This window comes from Apodemus sylvaticus, chromosome 8 (genome assembly GCF_947179515.1).
Source record: "Apodemus sylvaticus chromosome 8, mApoSyl1.1, whole genome shotgun sequence".
Lineage (NCBI taxonomy): Eukaryota > Metazoa > Chordata > Mammalia > Rodentia > Muridae > Apodemus > Apodemus sylvaticus.
In genome coordinates this window covers 59,648,541-59,676,009 of record NC_067479.1, presented here as the reverse complement: position 1 = coordinate 59,676,009, position 27,469 = coordinate 59,648,541, and the positions used below count along the sequence as shown (strand labels likewise).

The following is a 27,469-nucleotide window of genomic DNA, read 5'->3' as shown; positions in this document are numbered from 1 at the left end:
GAGCGGCCCTTTGCCCAGTAGCTTCTGCTCTGATTCGCTGACACTCCTTTCCGTCAACCAGCCCTCAGCCTCTCTTTCCTTCCACCGCCTTCTAGTGTTACTCTGAGCCCACCCCTCAGCCTAATTCTGATTGGCTAAATGCTGGCCAGTGCCTCGCGTTGATTGGCACAACTCAGCGTCGGTCTGGGCACGGTTGGGGGGAAGGGCCGCTAGCAGGCTGAGGAGCCTAGGGGCGGGGTGGGAAGGAGGATCGGCCAACCCCGGGGTGTGGGACTGAGGGTGCGTGCGTGAGGAGTGTGGGGCCGACCAGGAAGGTGGCGAAGGGCGGAGAGTCCGGGTGGGAGGCGGGAGGGGTCTCGCGGGCGCGGAGCGCGGCGGGTGGCGGGCCGGGAGCGAGGGTGGCGGCTCCCTCAGGACCCGGCGCGGGCGGCGCGATGCGGCGGGTCACGCTGTTCTTGAACGGCAGCCCGAGGAACGGCAAGGTAAGCGGCAGAGGGGGCGCGACCCGGGGACCCCCGCAGCCTCCGACAGCCCGGGGCAGCTCGGCCACCGGAGCTCCGAGGCGCCGCTGTCACCTGAGCAGCTGGCCGAGGTCCCCTCCCACCTTCCCGCTGCGCCTTCCTGTCCTTATCGGTGCTGAGTAATGCTCAGCCCTGGGAGGAGGCAGTGATCGCGGAGGCGGGTGACCCTGGCCAGGTCGGAGAAGGAAACTCCTGGGGACAGTCGAGTGACACCCTCAGGATGAGGACCTAGTCTGGACCGCTTTCCTTCTCTCGCAAGGTGCCCCGGGCCCCTTGCCCCGCCACTGTGCAAACTTTTATAAACGTTTTATTGTGTTGCCTTGTTTTGATTCCTTAGAGGACAGTGACAGCAGACCTTCGGAATGACTTGATTTGACAGTAACCTCAGCTGCGTTTAGGCCTCTGTGGAGGGCGTGGTGCTAAATATTTTTCCGATGTTGCAGCTGCTTCTTGCCCCACCCTTGAAAGTTATTCTTTGGAAAATGTTGGCTGTTTCTGGCGGACTAGTAATGTGTGGTTAAATGACTACACCACACATAACTAAGACTGTTTAAAGTCTAAAAAGTAATGAGCCCTTTTAAAGTTTCAGTTCTAGGTACATTGGCTCCACTCTATAATTGACCAGAATACGCTGATTTCCCCCACGTATACATAGCAAGGGCATTAAAGTGGCAGCGAGGTGGGGTAGGGGGTGGATGGTGGTTTTTCAACCATTCTTCAGTTTTGAATAAACAGATTCTGGAAATCTGATCCACAGTGGGGTTTGTGCTTTGCAGTTTTATTTTCTTAAAGATTTGATATTCACACTAAAGTAGTATTCACATAAGTTCAGCCAGTGTTTCAGAAATACATGCTGAAAAAGCTGTCAGTTCTGATCATCAACTATTCCTTAGCCGTTCTGTAGTTGGCTAGTAGTCTGTGCCGTTTTTTATTGAGAGATTTAGTGTATACAGTGGTAACAGTTGTATTGATAAGCACCTTTCACCAGTGTCAACTCTCTTGTGACCCCATGAAGTCAAACTGATCAGAGTTCCTCATAAGTCCTCAGCTGCTCTAAATCTCTTCTGAATTCACTGAATTTTATTGTCCAAAAATTGAGTGAGTTGCTCTTGATGTACTACTTAAATTTTTTAAAACTACTAAATAGTTAAAACTTTGGTTTTGACTGTGAGTTTCCAGGTTAATTTTACTTGGAAGTAAAAATGTTGAGACTTGGAAGATTGGGGAAAGCGAGAATGGGTGCATATGCTTTACAATGATCATAAAACTGAACCGAAGAATATTAACATTTAGTATTTAAAAGAAACTATGCCCCAGTCCTAAGCCAGAGACCATGTTCCAAAACTGTTTCCTCTCCTTTCAGCTGGTGGGAAAAATACTAAAATGACTCTTATTTGAAAAGATGACAATATATACTGCCTGCATTAATGTATATGGACATGTAGTGTATACATAGTCACTATATTTTATCAGGATTGTCGTAAACATGATATGCATGCTCATTAAAATATTCCCAAGTGAAGTGCTACTGTGAAATAGTTTGGCTTCCTGTCTATAAAGTAGAATACATCATTTAATCTCTTTACTTACCTGATGTCTATTTTTAATCCCCTAGTCATGAGAATAAGTTCTTGAGTGCATCTCCCTCTTACAGCCTGCTTTGTGGCTATTGGGTGATGGACTGTGATGTAGAAAGGCACAGGTTTCATCACCATGCATCAAGATATCAACATGCATTTTTGATTTGTGTAACTGATTAGTGCTTTTAATGTTGATGAAAGAGCTGATATTGTCTAAGAGAAATGAAATACCATGGAAGGTGTAAGGTGACCCTTGGGGCTTTAGGGAGGGATGTATGTTATTTATATTTTTATTTAAAAACAAAATAATTAAAAAAAAACACCTTGGTTTTTCTAATCTGTAAAAGCATGGGAGCCTCTAGTTACTGAACTTGTCAGGCTAGTCTTGTTTTCTTCCAGAACACAGGTCTCCATATGTAAATAGGTTGATAGCCAACAGCTTATTTACCAGTTGGTTCTCTTTGACATATGATGTATAGAAGCCTACAAGTACATTATAGAGATTTACATCACACAGTCCTAATTGAATTAGCCATCAACTAAGTGCTGAGTGATTTTAAAACCTCAAAGAAACTGCAGATTGAAGCCAGTATTAATTATGCAAAGCACAGTAAACATTGAGAAAGTAGCAAAGCTGGCTGCTTTTCCTAGCATCAGCTGTAAAGTTAAAAAAAATAAAAGGATCTCAGAAGCCAGTGAACGGCATGTTTTAAGAAAATTCTTTGCTTAATAACTGCTATAGTCAACTTCTTCAGGGCATATTGTTCTTTGAAATATTAGCCAGTGGTATGATGAGGTCATCCTCATCATGACATGACCAAGACATGAAAAGTTTCCTGTACATAGCAGGCAAAGGCCTTGGATTTTTTTTTTCCTTTGCCTTAGTTTTAAAAAAAACTTTTGGGATTCTAGAGATGGCTCAGGGGTAGATAGTACTGCACAAGCAGCAAGTGTGAGGAACAGAGTTGGGATCCTAAAATGCAAATATTGGGCAGATGCGGCAGTCCACCAGTAATTCCAGGCCCTGAAAGCAAAGATGAGGTATCCCAGGAAGAAGCTGGCTCTTTATGGTAGCTGTGTTGGCAAACTCGGGGGTTAGTGGGGAAACCCTGCATCAATGACTAAGGTACAGAACAATGGAAGAAGACTCTTCAAATCAACCTTGGGCCTCAACATGCATGGCACACAAGTTCATGCACACCTGAACACACACATGTGCCTATACACATTTAAACACACATCCATGAAAAAGATTTAAAATCCTTCATTGTTTAAAGGAGATCTTATATTTAGAAGAATCTCACTAAATTTAATGATAAATATTTAAAAGATTCTTGCTCGTCAGTTTATATGTAGTCTGAGTAAATAAAAGTCCTCATATCATTTAGGAAAACGTTTTTGATGGTGGTACACAGTTTACAGTTACATAAAAAAACTGATTGACTACAAGCCCAGAAACATTCTACTGATGGGCTTTGAAGATTATGCTCCTGAAACATTTGATGTGTTTGAATTATGGGGGAGGAGGGAGCTGATATTGGCTCCAGAAGGTCAGCTATTCCTACACCTTTCATCTTTTCTCTATATGCCTCCCAGTTTCCTTTGATCTCTTTAATAGTCCCTGTAAAGGTTAGTATTAAGAATATATAATAAAGATGTAATAAAACATCTAACCATCTAAGTGTGGTTCTAAGCAACCCTGTATTGGTGCCATCAATAATGAGGTGGGCAAATCATAGGCTTTTTGTATACAGTATTCATCAAGCTACCACTTAGCAAGTACTGTTTGAGTATGACCCTCCATGCCACATGCAGACACAGTAGGCCAGGAAACACCTGTATTCTGGACTGGTGTTTGCATTCTTAGTCCAGGAAGCCACTTTTCTTCTAACTTGGTATTAGGTCAGAAATATGTTGTTGGTATCATATACTCAGACTTGAACTCATTGCATTATTAGAGGTGAAAATCTGACTCATGGAATCTAACCCTCAGTAAGAGCTTTGTATTCTTTCAGTTTGTTTGTTCTTTTATATATTTGATGTATGTAGAAGATTGCAATATAAAATATTGATGGCACATTAAAACAAAAGGAAAATACTAAAAGCCTTTTTCATTTAATATTTCTATCACTGTGATAACGTCTGCATTTCAATGCTTTAGTGAAAGCCATGTATTAAAACATTACCACAGTGTATCCATATCAACAGACTTGTGTCCTATACAATACTACTTTAGTATAAAGAATAAGAACTTCTTAAAGTGCTTTATGCACAGAACCTCTGGTAAATGGAAATTGAAAATCAATGGTGTCCTCCAACCCCCATAGGTCTGAGTGAGGCTAGGCTATATAATTCTAGCACAGTTCTGGTAATTTTTGCCATTGCAGGCTTTGGGCTGTAATTTGAGAACCCCTCCACTCCCGTACCCATCCCCTGCTCCCTCTCCAGAAAGATGGCTCAGCAGTTAAGAATACTTCCAGCCTGTCAAGGACTGAAGTTTAAATATCAGCACCTATGTCAGGTGGCTCACATAAGTTGAACTCTAGGACTTCAAATGTTCCTGGTTTTCACAGACTTCTACACTCACACCCCTTCTCCACTCAGATATATAACTTTAAAAAGTAATCCCCTGCATTTGCTTAGTGCTGCTTATATGCATGTGGGTATGGGACTGTCTACCTGAGTATGGACAGCCTACCACCAACCATGTCTTAAAAGGAAAACGATTCCTCCTCCTCTAGCAACCTCAGCTGTCAATAACTGCTTCACCTAGGTCTTACCCTTGGGGTCCTCTCCCTCATTCATGTTGAAATTTTGACTGGCTTGATGTGGTACACAGGTCTTTTGCAGGAACTATAGCTCTTGTGAACTGGCCTGTTCAACAGTTGTGTCTAGAAGTCAGCATTTCTCAGTATTCCTCATCTGCCAGCTCTTCCTTTCTTTCTGACTCTTCCTAGAGGCTTCCTGAGACTTGGATTGGGGAAGTTAATATACATGATTCATCCACAACTGAGTGCACATGCTCACTTAGACTCTGCACTTTTTGATTAGTTTTGAGTCTGACCATTAACTGTTACCTACTGCAGAAAGAAACTTCCCTCACTGAAGTTAAGCAATGTTAATATATGAGTATAAACATACTGTTTAAAAGGCAGTCTGACAGCATGACAATTTAACATCACAGCAGTAGATTTCTCTCTAAGGCCTGTGAGCTTTTGACTGGGTTTATAGTACCAGGCATGAAATCCGCCCTCTGGAGCAGGCCTCACAGGCAATCAGAAAATGGTTGGTTATCCCTCTGACTGTCACACTATTATATCAGTGGCACATTCTACCAGGCAAGTCTGTATTGTAGGCTCCAGCACTGAATTAGGGTGGCTGATGTCTTTTTTTTTTTTTCTATAGCATCCTGTATAGCATCTTTTAGCACTTGATAAGCTAGTGAGTAGGGAGAGTGTTTCTCTCTCAATCAAGGTTGATTTCTCTTATGTTTTATAACTACAGTGAGTGATATTGTTAGCGGTAGGTTCTTACTATCTAGGTATAGTTATGGTGGATAACCAAGAATTATGGCAATAGCCTATGGTTGTTTAAGTTACTCTGGAGCCTCCTTGAGCCCAGATAGGTAGGAATACTTTACCTGACACTGAGATCTATATACAGTGACCCATGCTTTCTGGAACAGCATTGTCCACCCATCAGGTTACTCCTATATATGTGTGTATATACATACATATATGGGATTTTTTTAATTTACCTTATAAAGTAATAGATTTCTATAAGGCCTTTTTATACTCTTTAGTTTGGGTTAACACACTCCTCCTACTCCTTTCTGTACCCTATCAACCTTCCCCATTCTATTAACTCCATTCTTTCATGTTGCCTGTGTACGATCCACTCTGATTAAACTTTTGACTTGGGTGGCAAGATCATAACTTTCTATACAGCTATTTCATAAACTTTTGATTTCAGTAAGTCTTCCCACAGCTCCTTAATTCTCCACTTCCCACCAAGTGTGTCCAGCTTTATAAGATAATTACAGATATTTTTTTAAAAGTCATTGTTGGTGTATATATTCCCACCATTAGTGCATAAATCTTCCTGTTGATAATATGCTTCCCAACATTTAATATGTCAGAATTTTCTTTTTCTTTCAAGACAGTTTCTCTGTGTGGCCCTGATTGTCCTGGAACTTGGTCTATAAACCAGGCTGGCCTAGAACTCAGAGATCTGCTTGCGTCTGCTTCCCAAGTGCTGGGTTAAAGGCGGGTACTACCATTGCCTAGCTAGAGTTTTCAGTCTTTAATATTGTCCTTTTTGACCTCAGGAGTGTTAGACAATTTTTAGGAATAAAATCATTGAACTTTATTAGAATTGTAGATAAATTGAGCTTTTCATTTTAGGTAAGAATTGTTATTGGTGCTTTGGTTAGCTAAATCAGCGTACATAATTTAGCCATTTTGTATTAATAGTGTGTTATGTAAAATGATGTGAGAATGTTAGACATGACTTTAAATTGATAGACAATTGTTAATAATAACTCTCCAAGTAAAAAGCATATTGGCCCAGTGTAAGGGAAAATTTCAGGTTTATAGAACTCTTCATTCTTCTTCTAATTCTATTTTCTCTTCTAATTCTATTTTCTCTATTGATGATCTTTTCGTTGTCAATATTGTTAATTAGTAAGTTATCAACTATAAATTTTATTTTTAAAACTAATATCAAGAACATGGGGACTTTAAAATAAATTAAGAATTTTCCCTGTCCCCGTGTAAGTAATACAGGCTTTTCATAATAACTTTGGAAAATAAAGTTTAAAAATTATCAATAGTCAATCATAGTTCCATTATCCAAGCATACTCACTTTTAACCCTTTTATAATAGCACTTTCAAATTGCAATTATACCATATATTTCATCCTCCAATGTAAATTCCTGTGAAAAACTTATATGTAATTGATGTGACCTAGTTCAAAACTCTGAAAGCAATGACATTTCACTCAAAGACTTGGGGCCTACCGTGAAGCAAGTAATGTAACATTTAGCCTAGGAGAGTCTTCAATTTCAAAGCTTAGGATGACACTTATTTTATTTTTGAATCTATGCGGTTACTGTGTAGTCTAGCCTGGCCTTAGACTCTGTTCTCCAGCCTTTGCAGTAGCAGAGGCCATCACCCTCTTACATGGTTGTTTTGTTTTGTTTATAGTTCTGCTCATTAGCTGTATCAAGACTAGTTGGTTGGTATTCATAGAATAAATGGCAACTTTTGACAAATTTTTTGAAACTTTTTAAGGTTTAGGTAGAAAAGTGTTTAAATTGATTTGATACTAAAATAAAAGTTGGATTCAATTTATACCTTGATTCCTTAGTTTTCTAGCCAACATAAAAGGTACCTATCAAGTTTTGACCATCTTGTATACAGGCTTTGCCAGTCACTGTGCAGCGGTTTGTTTCTCTGTCATATGTTCAGTTGACTCCATGGCAAGTTTTAAACAGGGACCCTGTTATTATCTTGATGACCTCTCTATTGCCATGATTAGACACTGTGACCAAGGTGACTTAGAAAAGAACGTATTGATTTGGAGCTTACAGTTTCAGAGGCTTAGAGTTTATGACCATATGGCAGAGAGCATAGCAGGAGGGCAACAGGCATGGTGCTAAAGCAAAAGCCAGGGAATGGCTTGGGCTTTTGAAATCTCAAAGGCCACCCACCTCCAGTGACTCACCTCCTCCAACAAGGCCACACCTCCAAATCCTTCCCAGTTTCACCCACTGAGAACTAAGCATTGACACACATGAGCCTCTAGGGACCTCTCTTCTGAACCTGCCTCAGAGGGCAGTAACACTCCCTTCTTGAGTTGGTATAGGCTGGTGTGGTTCCTCAGTAAGTAGGTGCTCCAGTCTTGTTTGCTTTACCCTGTTGCTTACAAGAGCACCGTCCAGTAGAAGTGTGGAGGTAGAAAATTCACATGTGTGCTGCTGGATGCCTCATGCTAAAATCTGGATTTCATAAAAATAATAGTTTCTGAAAAATTAATGAGGTGGCAAGTAACTATTGCTACTCTAAAAAAAATGAGCCATTCCTATAAAGAAATAACACAAGAACAACATTATAAGGACTTCAGGCTTAGGCACTTCACTAAGCGGTAGGCATCAACTCATTTCCTCATAAAACTGAAGCAGTTAACACTTTTTTTTTCCATTACTAGTTAAAGTTACAAACCATAGAGTTTGTCACAAGTTGACTGAAAGAAAATACTAATCTAAATTTAAGTTCAGATCTATCTTCAGAATTAGTGTTGAACATTAAGATTCTATATTTTGGTCGGCTGCAATTTCTTCCTTATTTTTGTTAAAAATAGATTCTCCTCTCATAATACATCCCAACCACAGCTTCCCCTTCTTCTACACCTCTCAGCTGTCCCCCACCTTTCCCTTCCTCCAGATCTACTACCCCTCTGTTTCCCTTCAGAAAAGAGCAGGCCTCCAAGAGACAACAACAGAACAAGATATATAATAAGACAAGGCAAAAACCCTCATACGGAGGCTGGGCAAGGCAAGCCAATAGGAGGAAGAGTCCCAAGAGTGTGCACAAGAGTTAAAGCTATACTTGCTCCCACAGTTAGGAGTCCCACAAAACCACCAAGCTGACAGCCATCAACATATGCAGAGGACCTGATGCAGGCTCATGCAGGCTCCATACTTGCTGCTTCAGTCTATGTGAGCCATTAGTCGATTCCGGGTGCCATGTTCTGGTGTCCTCCCTTCCCTCTGACCCCTACACTCTTTCCGCCTCTCTTCCTGCAGGCTCTTCTTTTCTAGTTTTGAGTTTGTTACAATAGGAGGAGGCACAGAGTAATTGTCTATCAGGCAGTGCTTTGAATCTGTAATGTCAGTGATTCATTGTATATGTTCTTCAAATTAATCTGGTCTGTTCACAGGTGGTTGCTGTATATGGAACTTTGTCTGACTTGCTCTCAGTAGCTAGCAGTAAACTCGGCATAAAAGCCACCAGTGTATATAATGGGAAAGGCGGACTGATTGATGATATTGCTTTGATCAGGTAACCTTCACTTTTTAAAGCTGTCAGTGCTGTACCCTTGCTTCTTGGTATCGTGCTGTTATTTATGCTGTATTTTCACTACTGTTTTAAAAGCTGGGTTTTTGCAAGTGATTGTCTGAAAGTCACTTGAATTTAATGTCTGTAGATCAGATAGAGAATCCTTACTATATTATAGTACATCGATAGTCTACATTGGTCATATATGGCACTGAGAATTTCTTCTCTATAGTAATTTAAAAATCAAAAACTTCTTACGTGCCCTTGCTTATTGTTAAATTCATTTTTTTAAAAAAAATTATGAATATCACAAGGAACTGGTGCTAAATACTACAAAATTGTAACTAGAGATAACACCAGGGGTCTACCACAATATTACTTTTTTAAGCTGCTTTTTTCAGTGTCCCAGGTAGATTATCACTTAAAGCAGGTGTTAAGTTCACTCCTCCAAGGATCAGACAGTTGTAGGGCAGGGAAGTAGCCGAGCAGGAAGGTGATGAAGGAAGGAGGCATTCTCAGGAGAGACCACACCAGCAGTGTGTGGTCTCCAGCTGTGCTTAAGTTGTCCATCTGATTGGCAGAGCATACATTTTTAATTTGATTGTCTAAAGACTGTGATGCCTTAAATGATAGTGTATATGATGATTAATCTACACTCAAATCCAAGGAGTGACTCTCCAGTCTAGTAGACTTCCTTTATAAGTTCTAGTCCTTTTCAGCAGGAAGACCAAGCATCTGAGACGTGAGGGGTCTTACCTAGGGCATAGACGTTAGCAGTTTGATCTTTGTCTATGAGAACAAACTTTCATTCTAATCTAGAAACATTAGCCAACCGAGCAAGTAGAACATATAAACTGAAATGTAAATCTAAATAAATTAGAATATTTTAGGTTTTTTTTCAGTTTCTATGGATAATTGACCTACATCACTGAATATTATATAACAATCTAATTTTTAACCATAAATTCTATTCCCAAGAAAAACTCAATGTATACTATGTTGATCCACAAAATAACTCATGTACGTCTGATACAGATGACTGTGGAAAGTGTGTGAGGCTTTCACTATGCTTTCTGGCTCACAGCAGTGTCTCTGACCACTGAATTACACTAATGGAGCAAGGGTGGTCAGGGAGTGGGGCAGACTGGTAATCCAAGAGGATGGGGGAGCTGAGATATTTAAGTGTGGTCATGGTGGATGGGTGGTGACTAGGTGTTTAGAATAGAGTTGTTCAGGGGTTGGAGAGATGGCTCAGCGGTTTAGAGCATTGACTGCTCCTCTGAAGGTCCTGAGTTCAAATCCTAGCAACCACATGGTGGCTCACAACCATTCGTAATAAGATCTGACTCCCTCTTCTGGAGTGTCTGAAGACAGCTGCAGTGTACTTACATATAATAAATAAATAAATAAATAAATAAATAAATAAATAAATAAATAAATCTTTAAACAAAAATTAACTTTAAAAAAAACAGAGTTGCTCAGAGTTTTATTTTTTTCAGGATTTAATATGACAGTTTGTTTTAATTTCTGAAGTGCCTGGCTGCTAATTATTTGAGAAAGCATGCCAATAATTTATTTAGAGGTAAAGAGTTAATTTAAAGACAAAAGTTGTCTGTGGCTTCAGTCATGTCTTTTGAACAAAAAATAATACATTCTTCAGTTAATGTAAGGCCAAATTCATAAAATTTGATAGTGAATTTTTGTTTAGTTCCATTTAAAAAATACTTTGATATCCAGGATCAATTGTTTTTGATTTTATATCTAGTTAGGGTTAAAGAACCCTGGAGACTGTTTCCTTGTAGGAAGGTTGGTAGCAAGGCTTACCATCTGTAGTTCCGAGAATAGTTCAGATAAGTCATCAGTTAATGAACATGCTTTCTAGCTTTTGATTGTGGCTTTTTAAAATTTGGTTTTCCCAGGGATGATGATGTGTTGTTTGTGTGTGAAGGAGAGCCATTTATTGGTAAGTAACTTTGTTAAATACTTATTTTATTTGCCACAGTAATAAACATGAAATGGTAAATACTTTACAAGTATAATAAGGTATTCATATTATCCTGTTTTTATCACATACATGGAACATTCTTGTTAGGACTTGATGTCATGTTCAAGATAGTCTGGCTATGATGGTTATAAGACCTTTTGATGACTAAGGTTGACTAAGATATATATACATATATATATATATGTATATATATATATACACACACACACATATATAATTTACATGTTATGCTATATATCATAAAGTATATCATATAAGATGAGATGTTTATGTTCTGTAATATGATATAAAGTATCTCATGGATTCATGCTAGATCTTTCAGGGTACATTCAGGATTATAAGGTTTTTGCTGACTTTCTTGTGTTTTGACATTTCTCCTTTCTTCCATATTTGTAACCCTGATTTCCAAGAATCAGAGAGTGATGGGATTATGTCACTTTATTGTTCATCCACACTATCCTACTCAAAAACCACATTAAACTTCAGAGGAATAATCAATATTTCAATACTAGTAGGGTCTGCCAACAGCTTAGCATTTTTTGTATAGCCTCCTGCCTTCATCTTTGTGTTACAATGGTTGTGTTTCCACATTGTCAGAGGTACATCCATTGTGTACTGTCTGTCCATCCTTAAGCTCCGTTGATGTCATTCCCCAAGTGCACTAATGCTTGCCAAGTGCACTAATGCTCACCTTCAGTGCTTATGTCGTTCTTTCTAGGTAGTGTCTGAAGCTTACTCTGTTAGATTCTTCCCAGTGTCTTTGTAACAAGTTTTCTCTGGCATCTTGCAAGCTGTATAGTTTGTGGCTCTGTACTTGAAAGTCAGATGTAGCATCACATCAAGGTTTATCAAATTATAAACTTTAAATATGTACATTTATGTCAGTTTTACAAAGAAGCACTTGAAAAATTGTTGGTCTACACTGTCCTTTTTTAGGGGTATTATAAGTAAGTTATTTCATTTTCTTGTGATATAAAGGATGGCATCAAGAAATCTGGTCTTAAGTGACTGTTCTTGATCACCCAAAGGACTTTCCTTCCCTTAGTCTAGCTGTTTTGTGGACTCTTTTCTTGGGTTGTATTATGGTGATTGTCTTGGAACTTTGATAGATTCTTATGAGGTTTTGCTTTGGGAAATCCACTATCTTTCCAGAATCTTCAATCTTAATATTTCTATTATTTTTTACATGTCATCTCTAGATCCTCAGACAGATACTAGACCACCTGGAGGATTGCTAGCATCCCACACAGACTGGCTGACATTAAATGTAGGAGGTCGATACTTTACAACAACAAGGTAGGTAGTGGTGTGTCTGTGTCTGTGTCTGTGTCTGTATCTGTGTCTGTCTGTGTCTGTGTGTCTTAAAGGACAAACCAGAATAAACAGGGCAGTGTACTGGTTCCTTCAGTCTTTTAAATTTCCTTACAAGATTTTCAAATGCTTCCTAAAAAATAAAATGTGAATTGAGACCATTTTCAGAAAGTTTTTAAGGAATAATTTTAAATGAAGTTAACCTTTCATTCCAGAGAAAGCATAAATAAAGCATCAATTCAGCTTGACAATTTGCTTTTTAGATATAATAGTAAACAGATTGGACATAGAAATTAGCAATATTTCTAGAAACAACAACTTAAAGATCAGATAATATAAGATCAAGAAAATTGTAATAAAGTGCCTTGCTATATTTAAATGAAAAGATAATAATGCAGCATGAAATCAAAGGAAATGCCAGATAAGAAGAGATTTTGGCAACTTACTGCACATTTTTTTTCCCAGCATTACCCCTCCCAGGTTGTAGCATGCATCTCTTTGAGAGAACAGCTGAACTCAAGTATACTCTTGACTTAAATATGTTTGTTTGTAAAGACACATGAAGAAATCAATTTTTTTCCCTGACTTCTTAGGAGCACTTTAGTGAATAAAGAACCCGACAGTATGCTGGCGCACATGTTCAAGGACAAAGGTCAGTGGACATGTTCTCACGTTTTTGTGGTCCATTTTTGTATGAGCTGACTTCCTAACTCGAGTGGGACAAAATCATTTTTTTAGCAGTAAAGACATGATGGCATATTATGTGACATTTTTTTTCTTCTACAAGTTCTGACTTTATTTTTGTTTATGGGGGGATTCTCTTTATTAAAATGGTATCACAGGTGTCTGGGGAAATAAGCAAGATCATAGAGGAGCTTTCTTAATTGACCGAAGTCCTGAGTACTTTGAACCTATTTTGAACTACTTACGTCATGGACAGCTCATTGTAAATGATGGCATTAACTTATTGGGTGAGTATTTCACGGGTATATGAATGCTGCATGTGTGTGGGTGTGGGTGTCAGTACGGAGAGGTGGTCTTTCTGCCTGGGTAGCTTTGCCTATATGTCTCTTTAGCCCATAATTTTTTTTATTTGGATTCTAAGTAGATTTAAATCCAATCACAAGGGACTTTTATAGGTTGGTCTTGTTTCTTTGGATTAAATGGCTGTTTCTTTACTTTAAGTTCTGGACTTATAATTATATTGAGTAGTGAGGTCAAAAGGAAGAAAGAGTTGATTTGGGCTTACAGGTCCACAGGGAGAGTCCATCATGGCAGGAAGGCCTGGCTGCAGGCAGCTGGAGCAGGAGGCTGGGAGATCACAGGAAGTAGAAAGTACACTGGAAATGAGACCAGACCAGACTATAAACTCTCAAAGCTTTCCTCCAGCAAGTCTATATCTTCTAAAGGCTCTATAGTTTCTCAAACAATACCACCGGATGCGGGACAAGCGTTCTAATATTTGAGCCTATGGCACATCTCATAAACACTTTTCATTCAGACCGCCACAAGGCCTGAAGTAGGACCAAACTGAGTAAGGCGGACATGAAATGCTCTGCTTTGACTGAAGTTGCCTAAGACCATTTGTCTATCAGATATTTACATTAGGATTCGTAACATTAGAAAAATTACAATTATAAAGTAGCAGTGAAAAATCCTTTTATGGTTTAGGGTCACCACAACATGAGGAACTGTATTAAAGGGTCACAGCATTAGGGAGGCTGAGAACGATTGCCTTAGCCTATGGTGTGGAGTGGGTGCTTGAGTACCTGCATGGCAGGATCTGAAAAATCACCTTGTTAACTGTGCACCTGTCTTCTCAAAGTAAAGTCTTTCAGATGAATTCAGACCTTCATACCCTTGATCCTGCATTGGGTAAGGTCTGGTCAGTTCCTGAGATGTCCACTATTAAAGTGCTTGCTCTCTCATTAACAAGCTGCCCTGCTAATCCACAGAGTTGTAAACACTCTTTTTTTCTAACCAAAATACTTGTTTTTCCAGTCTTCTTTTTCTGTTTTGTGCTTCTAGTTCTCAGCCAGGCTGAGAGAAGCCTGTGTTGCGACTTTGATGTCATATTAGCTTGATGTTCTCTCTGCCAGGCTAAGTAGTCTATTATCTTGAAGTTCACTCTCACTCAAATTCTTGGGTTACAGACAGAATACAAAAATCCCTTGCCAGAGTATAGTGTGAGTGCCTGATTCCTAGCGCTGGTAGAGTGCTGCTCCACTCTGAAGCCTCTTGAGCCTGGCCTTCACTGTCTGCATCCTGCTGGTCTGGTCTTCTGAGCTTGCAACAATAGTGCTTATTAAATCCACTTACAGAGTTGTAAGCTTTTTTTTATCCTACTTTTCCAAATATCCAACTTCTTCCTAAAAAAGCATAGATGCTTTTTGTAGTTGCCACATCCGTCATTCCACTTCTGTGGTTCTGGGCTTCTGTGTTGGTCATCTTTTCATATCTGTGAGTGAAAAGCTCTCCTAGATTCATTTTATACATCATTTTTACTAAGTATTGTTTCCATCCACACATTTTGTATTGCCTCCAGGTTCCCCCAAGTCATCTAGTACTTTAAAAATAATCTACAGTGAGTTTTTCCGAGACTGAACTGGGGTGGTGGAGCTAGAGCGCATGTCCAGGTGGTGCTGGTGCTGGTAGAAAATAGACCAAATTGCCTTTCAGCTGGCTGTATATCGAGTTTTGTATGTGTAAAGCTTGTCTGGATGTTTTAAAGTTTAATTCTAAACCTGTAATTAGAAAAGCAGCCATACCACATTCCCCAAGAGGTTTGATTTACACAGAAGACTTTGGTGAACTGAGCATGAGGCCCAAGAAAGTCTCCTTATTCTGTGTTTCTTTTGGGGTTGATACTTACACTGCCTCTTGGGAGGGATGCAGAGAAGTAGCCCTGAGATTAGGCAGGGGATTTGTGAGTGAGTGTGTGCCTGAGCCCCGCAGGGAGCACAGGCCAGGTGGCTTGTGAGTGAGTGAGTGAGTGAGTGTGTGCCTGAGCCCCGCAGGGAGCACAGGCCAGGTGGCCTGTGAGTGAGTGAGTGAGTGAGTGAGTGAGTGAGTGCCACTCTTGAGCTTTGCCTCTCAGTTGGATGCTGGGAGTGGAGATCAACTTTCATAGGAAAGATTATTTTCTTTCCTCCCTATTAACTGCTTGGCCTTTCTTAGTAGCTTAGAATCTAAAGAGAGGGATTATGGCTGTTAATTTTGTAATTCCTGAGTCAGTTTAGCCAACCAAGTAACTGAGTCCTCTTTGGAACATAGCGCTTCCTTGTGTTCTTCCTCACTGCAGATGTGTGCTTATTTAGCCAAGCTGAGTCAGGCCTGTAGTAGAGAGAAACCCCCTTTATCATTTAGAAATAAGAAAGTATAAGTGCCTGAATTATACTTTTGAGTTATTTTTGTGAATTTGACTTAAACTGTTACTCATTTTTAATAATTTTGAAGATACTGATAGCAAGCCTAATCAGATTATTCATTCTATTAATAAAGTAGGTGAATTGTTAAGATTAAATGAATTAATTGTTTTTAGTTGGACTCAAAATAATAAAATCACTATGAAATTGAATGTTTTAGGAGTAAACAGTGTTCACATTTTTTGCTCATGACCTACTTAACTGTCAACATAAACTAGAAATGTGCCAAGCTTTTGTTGTAACATTAGTTTTCTATTTTTTTTTTTTGTGGAAAAACTTACTGTTTTTTTCCCCCTCAGAGTCTCACTGTTTAACCTAGACTTGCTATAAAACTCTGAATGTTCCAGACTCTTCCCCAACTGCAGTATTCCAAGTGATGAGATTATATCCAAATATTGCTCAGAAAAAAAAAAAACCATTTTCAAAATATCTGCAGCATTCTGTAGGAGCATTCTAAACCACAGCTACTTGTTGCTATTGACCAAGCCTCAGGAGATGGCTCAGTCACTCAAGTGCTTGTTTTGTAAGGGTCAGGACCAGAGTTTGGGTAACGGAGTGGGTTAAGGACTAATTAAGCTGGGCATGGCGGCCTGAGTCTGTAATCCAGCAAGGGCTGGGGCAGCAGGCAGGGGATCCCTGGAAGCTCACTGCAGGGCTAGCACAGTGTGTTGGGTGAAGCTCGAGGTAAATGAGAGATGCTCTCTCAAAAGGCAGTCAGCACCTGAGGAGTGACACTTGAAGCTTTCCTTCGGTGTTCTCCCACGTGTGCATGTAAGCACACACAGGAATGAATAAGAAATTAAGCCTGCTTGATGAGCCTCAGCACTGTGGTGAGAGTTTAACAGAAAAAAATCCTATAAAATCCAAAATGAATTGTTCTGTGTGAAAGGCATGCTTTCTGTTTTGATAGGTGTGCTAGAAGAAGCCAGGTTTTTTGGTATTGACTCACTGATTGAACACCTAGAAGTGGCCATAAAGGTGAGGTGGCTTTTCTGTTTTGTTTTTATCATGGTCAGTATTACACTTATCCTAAGTATCACCCCAAACACCCCATTGATTGTTTTTTGTTTTTTGAATATTGTTTTCAAGAATTCCCAACCACCAGAGGATCATTCACCAATATCCCGAAAGGAATTTGTTCGATTTCTGCTGGCCACTCCAACCAAGTCTGAGCTGCGCTGCCAGGTAACTGAAGCAGACTGTTCACTGCATGACCTGTGTATCAGCAAACCTAGGGCAGTTCCACAGCCTTCGAGGGCTTTTTGTTTTGTCTTATTTTTCTTTTTTTTATGCAAGATACGATTTAATTATAAGCCATGGCTTTGATTTAATTTTAAAGTGGCTAGTGCAGATGAGGTGGAATAGCCTTTTTTACTGTCTAATTGTGCTTTATGTAGCAGTTCTTGAGTAACAGGGAAATTACAGCAGTTTTTTTAAGTTTATGTTCACATATGTGTGTGGTTGGTCAGTGGCAGAAACTTTTGTGTGTTAGAGCATCACGGGTTTTGAAGACACCACAATATGTATTTTTCCCCCTTAAATAAGATGATTAGATTTTAGAATTAATGAAATAATTGTTATCCAATTGATCAAGGCGATCAGCAGGTATGTGACTAACTATAGGCCCTCTTTAGGCTGTTCTCCTGTCAGTGTAGTGTAGCCATCTCTGTCTTAACATGTAGAGATGGAATCTCTTTTACGAGAACCCATGAAAGCCACGGATGCCATGTCTGCCCAGTTCCGTTTGCTCATGCTGATAATAAACTCCACGGATGGTAAGGCCAATGGCTTCTGATAATCTTGGTGCTTAGTTACAGTGATTAAACTCAATTCAGACAGATGGTTTCAGCATCATGACAGTCTGTGCTTTTTAATTCCAGGGTTTAAACTTCAGTGGTGCTGATCTTTCCCGTTTGGACCTTCGATACATTAACTTCAAAATGGCCAATTTAAGCCGCTGCAACCTCGCACATGCAAATCTCTGCTGTGCTAATCTTGAACGAGCTGATCTTTCTGGATCAGTGCTCGACGTAAGAATCATTCTTTAGTCATAAGGAAAACCAAAATTTAGGCGGTTGAGCATTCTCAAAAAAAGGAATTGTATGTTTCTTACAGAGTTTTTTATTTTAACACAGATAATTGACCGTGTGGCTGACTTTGGAGGGTCTAAAAGTGGAATGGGTTGGTTTTATGACTTTCATATCCTTTGTAAAACGTAGATCTAAAAGGTTAAATCCTGAAGTGAGGTCATGAACTCCCCAAAATAGTAGACTAAATTTGTCAGAACTTTATTATTTTCAGTTGACATGTAAAGCTGAGAAGAGTGTGAAATGTATTAAGCCTCATTTGTGGATTGGACAGGTGTTGACTGGAATGCCTAGAGGAGGGTTCTGAGGTGGATGTGGTAGGCATCATTCTGGAAGTCAGCACCTGATGCTCTTTCTCTCTGCACATATGCGAGACTATGTTATATATATGTATGTTTATGCATGTGTGTATGTATATGTGTATGTAGTTATCAGAATTATTCTGGGATTAAAGATATATATAGGATAGAGCCAACAACAAATTAAGTTTTTTATGCCAGGACTCTAGTCTTTTTATTAATTAATTGTACCATGGAATAGCATTTTGCTTTTGATAGTCATTTATTTCATTATTATAGTTTTGGTTTCATCCATTAGTTCAACCTGTTTATGACAACTTTTCTATCAAATCTAGAAAAAAAAATCAGCCAGTACACTTTGTAGATACTACTGCTCACTCTTTTCTATCTCAGGATGAATGGTTCAGGCAGTTTTAAAATAGGCAAAAGATAGACTAACAGCATAAAGACAAGTTTGAAAGACTCAGCCTTCATTGAAATGTTAGAAGATTGCTTGGTTTGGGTAGGGACAGAAAAAGATAAAGATTTAATTATTTTAAAACAACTTTTTTCAGATCTGTTTAATTAAGGTGTTCTTGTGACAGGGCCATAGTGTACTCTGTACACGAGGACTCTGCCTGCCTGAAATAGTGCATGCCAAGGCCAGTATAAATCACTGATGAAGGAAAATGGTAGAGGACTGTAAGTTAATTACTGCTAATAAAAGCAGCTTATGTTGAGGAATATTGATGAGCTGTACGCCATGAGAGTCAAAGCTAATGTCTCGTTGCCTTTGGTATGTGAAGGTAGTTGTTGATTAGCAGCTGTGTATATTGCAGTGTCTATAAAGCCTATTCTGCCACAAAATGTGTTCCTGTGGCTTCCATCTTTTGCTGAGTTTCTCACCCAGTTTGTAATTTTTCTTCTTTCCATCCCAGCTCTGAACCTTTGTAGAGAAATCTTCCACTTTGACTATAAAACAGAAGTGGTCCCTGTTGCCTCCCGCTGTTCAGGAGTCCATAGCCCTCATCATGCCTGGGGAGTCATATGCATTGCCTGGTTCTGACTGAGCCTGGTGACGCTTGTCTCTACCGCATATCCCCCGTCCAGCCTTAGGGACTGGTGGGAGTGCTTGCTTAGTCCAACCTTGTTTTATAGGCTGATAATCTACAGCACAGAGACTTGCCAAAGGCCAGAACCAGTTATTAGAGTGGGAACTATAATCTAAAGTGCGGGTTTGTTTTTGTTTTGTGTTTTTCTTATAAAAGGACTGTTTCATTGGAAAATTCCAAATATTTATAAAAGTATAATAATGTAATGAGTTCCCATTTTATCTGTGACCATTAGCCTCACTAAATATCAGCATATAATCAACTTTCTCTTATTTGTACCTTACTACAGATGTTTTTACACAGCACAAGTATTTTACAAAGCATTTTACTTATATATATTTCAAAATATATAACTTTTTATCTCTTAAAGATAAGTATTATTTAAGAAGTGTAATATTGCCAGATGGCGCAGGCCTTTAATCCCTGCACTTGGGAGGCAGGGGCAGGCGGATTTCTTAGTTTTAGGCCAGCCTGGTCTACAGAGTGAATTCCAGGACAACCAGGACTATACAGAGAAACCCTGTCTTGAAAAACAAAAAAGCAGGCGGGTGGTGGTGGCAGACGCCTGTAATCCCAGCACTCTGGGAGGCAGAGGCAGGCAGATTTCTGAGTTCGAGACCAGCCTGGTCTACAGAGTGAGTTCCAGGACAGCCAGGGCTATACAGAGAAACCCTGTCTCGAAAAAACCAAATCAAAAAAAAAAAGAAGAAGAAGAAGAAAAAGAAGTATACTGTCGATACATGTTTTTAAATAAGAGTAAATGACGAGCTCCTTTCCTCAGAGCACGCTGCCTCTTTTGATAATGTGAGACAGTTCTCTACCTATGGCACTGGCGTTCTTAGCTGAATTGTACACTCTCAGCTTTGGCACCCTGCTCCACATTTAGCTTTACATGGCTGAAAGTGGGAAAGTTTACTATAGTTTCTCCTGTCTTCCTTTCTTCATGAGATCCCAGAGTACAGCCCTGAGTATAGATCTTATCTGCAGAATAACCTGCGAAATCTGGGTAATTTTCACATGTTTTATTTAGGACTATTAATTAAAAAAGCAACAAAGCAAAAAGGAGGGACAATTATTTGCATATGTCAGTGTCTTGTCTTGTCAGATTTCCAGGTACATAATCTAGCTATCCTTTAGTTATTTTGGTCTCTTCATTTTGGTCTCATATCTTCTACCTTGGGAGACCTTCTGTTCTTCCTCATTAGGGCCCAGGCATGGAGAGATGGGAGTAAGCAAGTATTTGTCCATTGGCTGTCAATGGAATGGCCTCTCTTTTGTCTCCTGCTGGAGATGACTGTGAGCTGGGTAAAAGTGCACCTATAAACCAAACAAACATCTTCATTGATAAGTATGGTTATAACATGACTCAGTCAGGCTTAGGATTTGGACAAATACAACTATCGTGTATACTATGTCATGTAAATTTTAATACTCTCAGCCTCTGTTTTGTCACAGTTGTGAAGAACTATATTAACGTCAGTTTTACAGAGACACCGTTTTAATCAGTATCTCACAGAGTTCAGGCCTGGATGCAATGGATCCCTTAAGACTTAACACTTAAAACTCACACGTGCATTTTCTAACTTTCTAGTTTATTCATTATGCATTATGCACAGGCTTGGCAATACCATGTAGCAGGAAAGCCCAACAAATACATGGTTAGTATTATGTAGATAATGGTGAAGTTACTGGTGGCATTAGTGTTCTGGCCTCTGAAGTGATGGGACACCAGGAATTTCATTCCTTGATTTCTTTCATGATTCAAAAGAGAAAACCCGTCCTTGGAGTTTATGCCCTTCTTACTTATTTTGCGTACATTTTGAACATTATTTTGTAATGTCTAGGACTATTTATGAAGAAATAGGTTGTCATAGTTCTTCTTTATCCTAGCTCATGTTCTATGTAAGATGGACATACTGTTGTTATTTTGCTGTGTATTTCTTTTACTGTAGCTCTTCCAAAACTTCTCAGCTCTTTCTGAGTTTCATTAAAAGCATCTTCAAGATAAACAGGAAATAACTAATTACAGATGTGTTGAATTGGACCTTTCCTATTAATTTCTTTCTTATTGCTTGCACAGATGTTATCAAGTTTAACCCTTACAGCCGGGGCTCTTGTGTTCACAGTGTGCAAATCTCCAGGGGGTCAAGATGCTCTGCTCCAATGCAGAAGGCGCATCCCTGCGGCTCTGTAACTTTGAGGATCCTTCAGGTCTTAAAGCCAACTTAGAGGGTGAGAAACTGTCTGCCTGTTCTCACTTGGGAACCATTAAGAAAAAGGTGTTGTTTGAGGTGACACAGGAGGGCTCTGGGCAGAGCTTCCCCTGAGGTCAGAACTGCAGAGTCACTTTACTTTGGCCTCAGTCATAAGCAGAGGCTAGGCGAGGCAACACCCAGGACACAGGAAATAATGCCTCAGATGTTTACTTGAAAAGTTAAATATCAACCTCCTAATTTTCAAATAAAATAAAATATTCTGATGCTGACAAAATTGAAGAATTTCAGTTAAGCCTACAGTGTTTTGTCAGGTTTTGATACTCCAGCACTGTTTTGTTATTTGTATTGGACACCTCATTTACCTGGATTTAGAAGACATTGTGCTTGTGTGTTTCTCTGATTGTACATTTATAGAAACATATTATAAATGTGCTAATTATTAAAAGAAAATATCATTTTCTCTAAATATTTCTGAAACATTTACAGTTATGCCTTAAGAAAATAAATTACCACAGTTGAAATCTATATTGCAAGTTGGTTGAAAGATAGATATTAAGTTTATTAAGATAAGAAGTTGCATGGTCTTATCTCATTCCCCTCTATTAAATCATCTCATTCTTTTGCTTCCATTGGTTAGTTATAAAGTTTTTAGGTTAAACTCCTTCAAAAATGTGCTTTTTGCAGGTGCTAATCTGAAAGGTGTGGACATGGAAGGAAGCCAGATGACAGGGATTAACCTCAGAGTTGCCACCTTGAAAAATGCGAAACTGAAGAACTGTAATCTCAGAGGAGCAACTCTGGCAGGAACTGATTTAGAAGTAAGTCTCCAGTCTCTGTAGAGTTTTAATGATGAGAATTACTGGTGGGATTGTACAAACTGCTGAAATTATAAGCAGAATAATTTTCTGTGAAGTTCCACCTAACATGGCAGGGCAGCTGGAAGGCTACTGTCCTTTCAGTTGCCTATTCAGAAAGCATGTGTGGGGACTCATACCTGTAATCCCGACTGAGGTGAGAGGAGTGGGATTTTGAGCCTAGACTGGAATAAACAGTGAGACCCTGCACCCCTCCAAGAAATGAGCTAGGAGGGAGTCATTTGCTTATTGAATGACTTTCAGATCTAGAAGTAGATCTTGCACCTAGGTGGACCCCTGTTACCTAAGTCATATGAGCCTGATCCAGATGTCGAGGGAGACTGATAGGGTTCTCTGTCAGCCTTGATTTCATTCATCTCTGTTTGTTTGTTTGGTTGGTTTTTTGGTCTTTCTCAAGAATATTGCTATCTTAATGAAGTTTTAATTCTAAACAGATTTTAACAGGCCAGATTATTTCTTGAACCACTTGAGAAGTTTAAGTGATTTCTGGATTTAAGATTAGGTCCATGAAAAGCCCATTTTATCTTGGCATCATGCTCAACTCGAATCTCAGCTTGAGATTTTTAATTGGGTCTATTATTTTTCATAAGACTTGTATTCTATATGTCTTCTTGATTTATAGACTTAGGTAGTTTGTTTGTTTGTACATAAGAACTCATTATATAGCAAAGGCTGGCTCAAACTTGTGATTTCTTAGCTCCTACAAGTGCTGGGATCATAAATGGGTGCCACCATGCCTGGCCCAGTGGCTGTTGTATACATAATGCTTTCAAATGCTGCTGCCTGTACTACAGGGTTTTCATGTATCTATGCTGTTAAATACAATGGCTAACAACCACTTAGTTGTTGGACCTTTGAGCTTGGTACAACTGAGACACTAATTTAAAAATATTTACTTCATTTTAATTCATTTAAACTTAAATAGCTACAATTTTCTAGTGGCTGTTCTGTTGAACAGTATGACATGGCACAGATAGAATTATATATGAAAATTTAGTTTATTTCAGACTTCCTGTTTTGTTTTGTTTTATTTTGGTTTGGTTTAGGTTTGATCTCTTGATAGGTCTTAGGAGTAGAGCAGCAAGTTCAACTAAAGGAAAAACTTGCTTTGTGCCAAAAAATGGCTTTGCACCATTAATATAGCCCTTTTGATTCTTTTTATTTATGTTTATGAGTATTTTGCCTACTGCATATGCCCTGTACATGCCTGGTGCTCGCTCACAAAGGTCAGCAGAGGTCATTCACTGGATCCTTTAGAACTGAGTTGCAGATCATTGTGTGCTGCCATGAGTACTGAGGAAAGCCTTTACCTAGGGGCTTGCTTATATTTTCAGAGGTCCATTATCATCATGGCAAAGAGTATGGTGGCAGGTAGGCATCGTGCTGGAGAAGTCACTGAGAACTATGTCCTGATCCACAAACAGGGAGAAACTGGGCCTGGCATGGACTTTTCAAATCCCAAAGTCTTCCCCCAGTGACATACTTCCTCCAACAAGGCCACACCTCCTGATCCTTCTAATCCTTTCAAATAGTTCTACTCCCTGTGATTAGCATTAAAATATATGAGCCTATGGGGGTCATTTTTATTCACATTGGCATACTGCATTAGTAGAAGGATTCCAAGAATGGGAACACTTGGGAATATTGTCCTGTCATGCCCAGAAATAATTTTGTGGGGGAACCAAGTCAGATCCTAAATCATTTGAGCTTCACAAGTCTTGTTTTGTCTTACAGAACTGTGATTTGTCGGGGTGTGACCTCCAGGAAGCCAACCTGAGAGGCTCCAACGTGAAGGGTGCCATATTTGAAGAGATGCTGACACCATTACATATGTCCCAGAGTGTCAGATGAGAGTGGCAAGAGCTGGAGGAAGATGTCCCAGATGAAAACGTTTCCTTATTTTATTTCTCCATCCATCAAGTTGTCTAGTGGAGATAAAAGTGTAAGGGAATTTAAGGCATATGCTTGTTCCCAGAGGTGCATAAGGGGAAATAATTGAATTTCCCCTCATTGTGACTGTAACAGAAGAACACTCTGTTCATAGGAGGGACAGTAGATCATGCTGCTGCATTTTGAGTGGAGTTGGGGCATTTGTCTGATTTCTGACTAGGAGTAGTAGCTATTATATTTGCTTTTATTTAGGCATTGTGTGGAAGTACCATCTTGGTTTAAGATGCATTTGAGAATTTTAATTTATGAAAAGCACAACATATGCAAATATATTTATTGAATACCTAGATGCAGTAAGGATGTTTAAGTTGTTAAACGTCTTGAAGACTCTAATGAGTTGTTCAGGTTTATAAATAGCTTTAGCGATGCCTTGCTCTTTACACACCTATCTATCACATGAGGGTGGTTAGTTTAAGACTCCCTTTGGCTCTTTTGAGATTCATTTCTATAATGTTTACTTTTAAAGAAAACAAACAGCTAAATTTGAGTCATATTTTATTCTCACATTTTGAGACCCAGTGGAAGGAAAGCTCTATCATTCTGCAGGAGGAGGAAGGGTTCGGCAGTCGCTGCAGCTGTCCTGTGAGCATGCTTCTACGTCATTATAGGCCGGCTCCAGGCTGCAGCAGACAAGGCTGCTCTGCCCCTTTACTGGTTCTCATGCTCAGTTGTCACAAGCACAGGAAGACACTTCAGAACCAAAACACAAGCTTTATCCTGGCCACAGTTCATGTAATGCCAGTTAGTTTATACACAACCAGCTTAGAATAGATATTCAATCTAAATCTACTGCAGGTTGAGCTATACAGTAGGAATAAATCCTGCAGTCGCCTACAAGAGGGCAACATCAGATAATTATAGCTGAAACCCTACAGTGGGGACTAAGAAATTCTAAACTGATGGCTTGATTATAGCCACCAAAAAAGGTTGATGAACAAAAAAGAAGCATTTGGTTAGTACACGCTGTACTATGTACCTGTGGCTCTGGTTTTTGTTTTGATTTTTTAATTTTTAATATTTTCTGTTGTTTGTCTTGTTTTTAAATGAAATTTTAGTCCAGGTTTCTTGAGTCATTATCTGTGAACACAGCAGTAGGGCCTTTACCTTTCTAGTGGATGTCCCAGTGTCCTTATCTTATGTGTTGCCCAAGAGCAGGGAAGAAGCTGTGTCCAAATGGGTTCTAGATCCTACAGGCTGGTCAGCTTGAGGCAGTGAATCATTACAGATGACCTTGTCTCCTTCAGGAGGGTGGCATGTCTCCATTGTTCTGTAGCTTATTCTTATATCTACATATGCAAAGCTTTCCTTCATAGTAAAGGGCTCACAAGGGGAGGAGCGTGCTCCTTTACAGGGAAAGGAAAGCAATTTCAAAAATGAATTATTTTCTTTGTGTTATTATTTTTACCAAGACAGAGAAGTATTGTATTGAGAGATACCTATTTTCATAATCAATATGTGCCTAAATTATATTTAACTCATTTCACTGCACTCTATTTTCAATAATTATAGACTGTATTCATTCACTGAATGGTCCTCTGCAGACAGACCTGAGGCTGCAGAAGGAGCTGAAAGCTGTAAACACAGCGTGCTTGGGAACTGCGGGGTTCAGATCTGATGTAAACCGCATTAATAAATGGTGTGGAACGCTGACAGGCTGTTTCTGCTCTTGCTTTTATAAGTCAGCACTTTCTGGATTTCCCACAGCTCTTCATGATGGTGCCATGCAGGAGCGGACCGCGCAGCGCTCTTAATGGATTAGTTTTGTTGAAGAAGCCATTAAAGCAGATTTACTTCTTGGGTGTGGTTTCCTGGTCCTCTTTTCACAGACCACCATGGTGCAGCACTTTTTTGACTCTACACTAGGCAAGACACCAGTGATTTGTGTTGCTCTGTAGCTGATGAACATCACTGATCAGTTCACTGTGTTGAGTAAGAGATCTAGGAGATACTAAAAAAGGAGAAAGATTCCGAATAGTAAGGCTTGCCATGCACATGTGTGTGTATATAAGTTAAAATAGCATGGGAGGGCTGCAGAAAAGTTCTTAGCCTAAATCAGCTAGCTGATTTCCATTGATAAAATTCAGATCTCTGCTGGAGTAACTGTCTAAGACAATACATGTCAGGCTCTGATGGAGTCAAGTTCCTCGGAAACCATTTGAAGGGATTTGGAAAAAGAAATGTTGTAAAGTCATTATTATGATGGCTTCCATTATTAATCAGGACCTATTTTTCTCCAGTTCATTTATGAATCTGCTATTTATGTCATAAATCTACCCCCAAGTGAACTTTAAATCATCTTTTATGCATGAAAAACTCGAGAACTATATTAAATTCCCCAAGGAGGTAGTACCTTTAAAATGAAAAGCGACAAACTACAAAGGAAAGTGGCTCTATTATTTCAGGATAAAACATGTTCCCCAGGGCTTTATTCTCAGCCCTTTTACCGCCTGGCTTAGCAGTGCAAGCTGCAGTTAGCCCCACAGTCCTCCTGCTGAGATTTCACATTAGGGCAAGACAGAGGTTGTTCACCCATCATTCAGGAAGCTTACAAAATCATCACGGCTACCATTTTGAGCTATTTTAATGTTGAAAATGAAGTCTTTTTTCCCTACAAAACTATTCTTTCGAATTTAGAAGATTGTGACAATTATAAAGTCCAATTACTTAAACCCAGTTTGTCAGTTTCAAGTCTTGGGTAAATTGGCCTAAGCATGCAATCATGAGAGATCTAAAAGTCTACCATTAAGCCTCAAAACCTCACTGACTGCTTAATGGTTTAAGAGCCTATTTGATGTTGTCGAAAGTAAGGCAGATTTGGTTTCTGTCCATAGGCTCTGTGTGACCTAAGACTAAGTATACTTGGGTGTACCTGTAGTTATGAGTCTGTGTTGCCCTATTCATAATTTGAAATCCTTAAATTTTTAAAATAAATACAGAAACATTGAGGTAAGCAGCCCACTGACAGCAGGGCTCCGTGTTACTCTGTTAGTCCTAGCCAAATACCACAGTCTTTCTCTTGAGTGACATTTAGAAACTCATCTCTAACAAAA

At 39.4% G+C, this 27,469-nt stretch overlaps 1 protein-coding gene across 3 annotated transcripts; it reads left to right on the top strand.

The window, feature by feature from the left end:
• Positions 1 to 230: 230 nt before the first annotated feature.
• Positions 231 to 26,069, top strand: Kctd9 (potassium channel tetramerization domain containing 9). Of its 3 annotated transcripts, none has more exons than XM_052191124.1 (12): positions 231 to 279; positions 9,042 to 9,163; positions 11,080 to 11,123; positions 12,365 to 12,461; positions 13,070 to 13,128; positions 13,319 to 13,447; positions 16,812 to 16,879; positions 16,991 to 17,086; positions 17,782 to 17,931; positions 21,505 to 21,610; positions 22,279 to 22,412; positions 24,204 to 26,069. In XM_052191124.1, the coding sequence occupies exons 5-12, from the start codon at positions 13,101 to 13,103 to the stop codon at positions 24,318 to 24,320; spliced, it is 828 nt and encodes a 275-aa protein (XP_052047084.1). In that variant the 5' UTR covers positions 231 to 279; positions 9,042 to 9,163; positions 11,080 to 11,123; positions 12,365 to 12,461; positions 13,070 to 13,100; the 3' UTR covers positions 24,321 to 26,069. The 3 variants fall into 3 exon arrangements, with proteins under 3 accessions (XP_052047084.1, XP_052047082.1, XP_052047083.1); XM_052191122.1 differs by lacking the exon at positions 231 to 279 and adding an exon at positions 349 to 482; XM_052191123.1 differs by lacking the exons at positions 231 to 279; positions 17,782 to 17,931 and adding an exon at positions 349 to 482.
• The last annotated feature ends 1,400 nt before the right edge of the window (positions 26,070 to 27,469 follow it).

Coding starts and splice junctions, on each gene's coding strand:
- Kctd9 (XM_052191122.1), top strand. CDS start 435: ATGCGGCGGGTCACGCTGTTCTTGAACGGCAGCCCGAGGAACGGCAAG. Junction 9,164..11,079: donor GATGATATTGCTTTGATCAG/GTAACCTTCACT, acceptor TGGTTTTCCCAG/GGATGATGATGTGTTGTTTG. Junction 22,413..24,203: donor TGGCAGGAACTGATTTAGAA/GTAAGTCTCCAG, acceptor TTTGTCTTACAG/AACTGTGATTTGTCGGGGTG.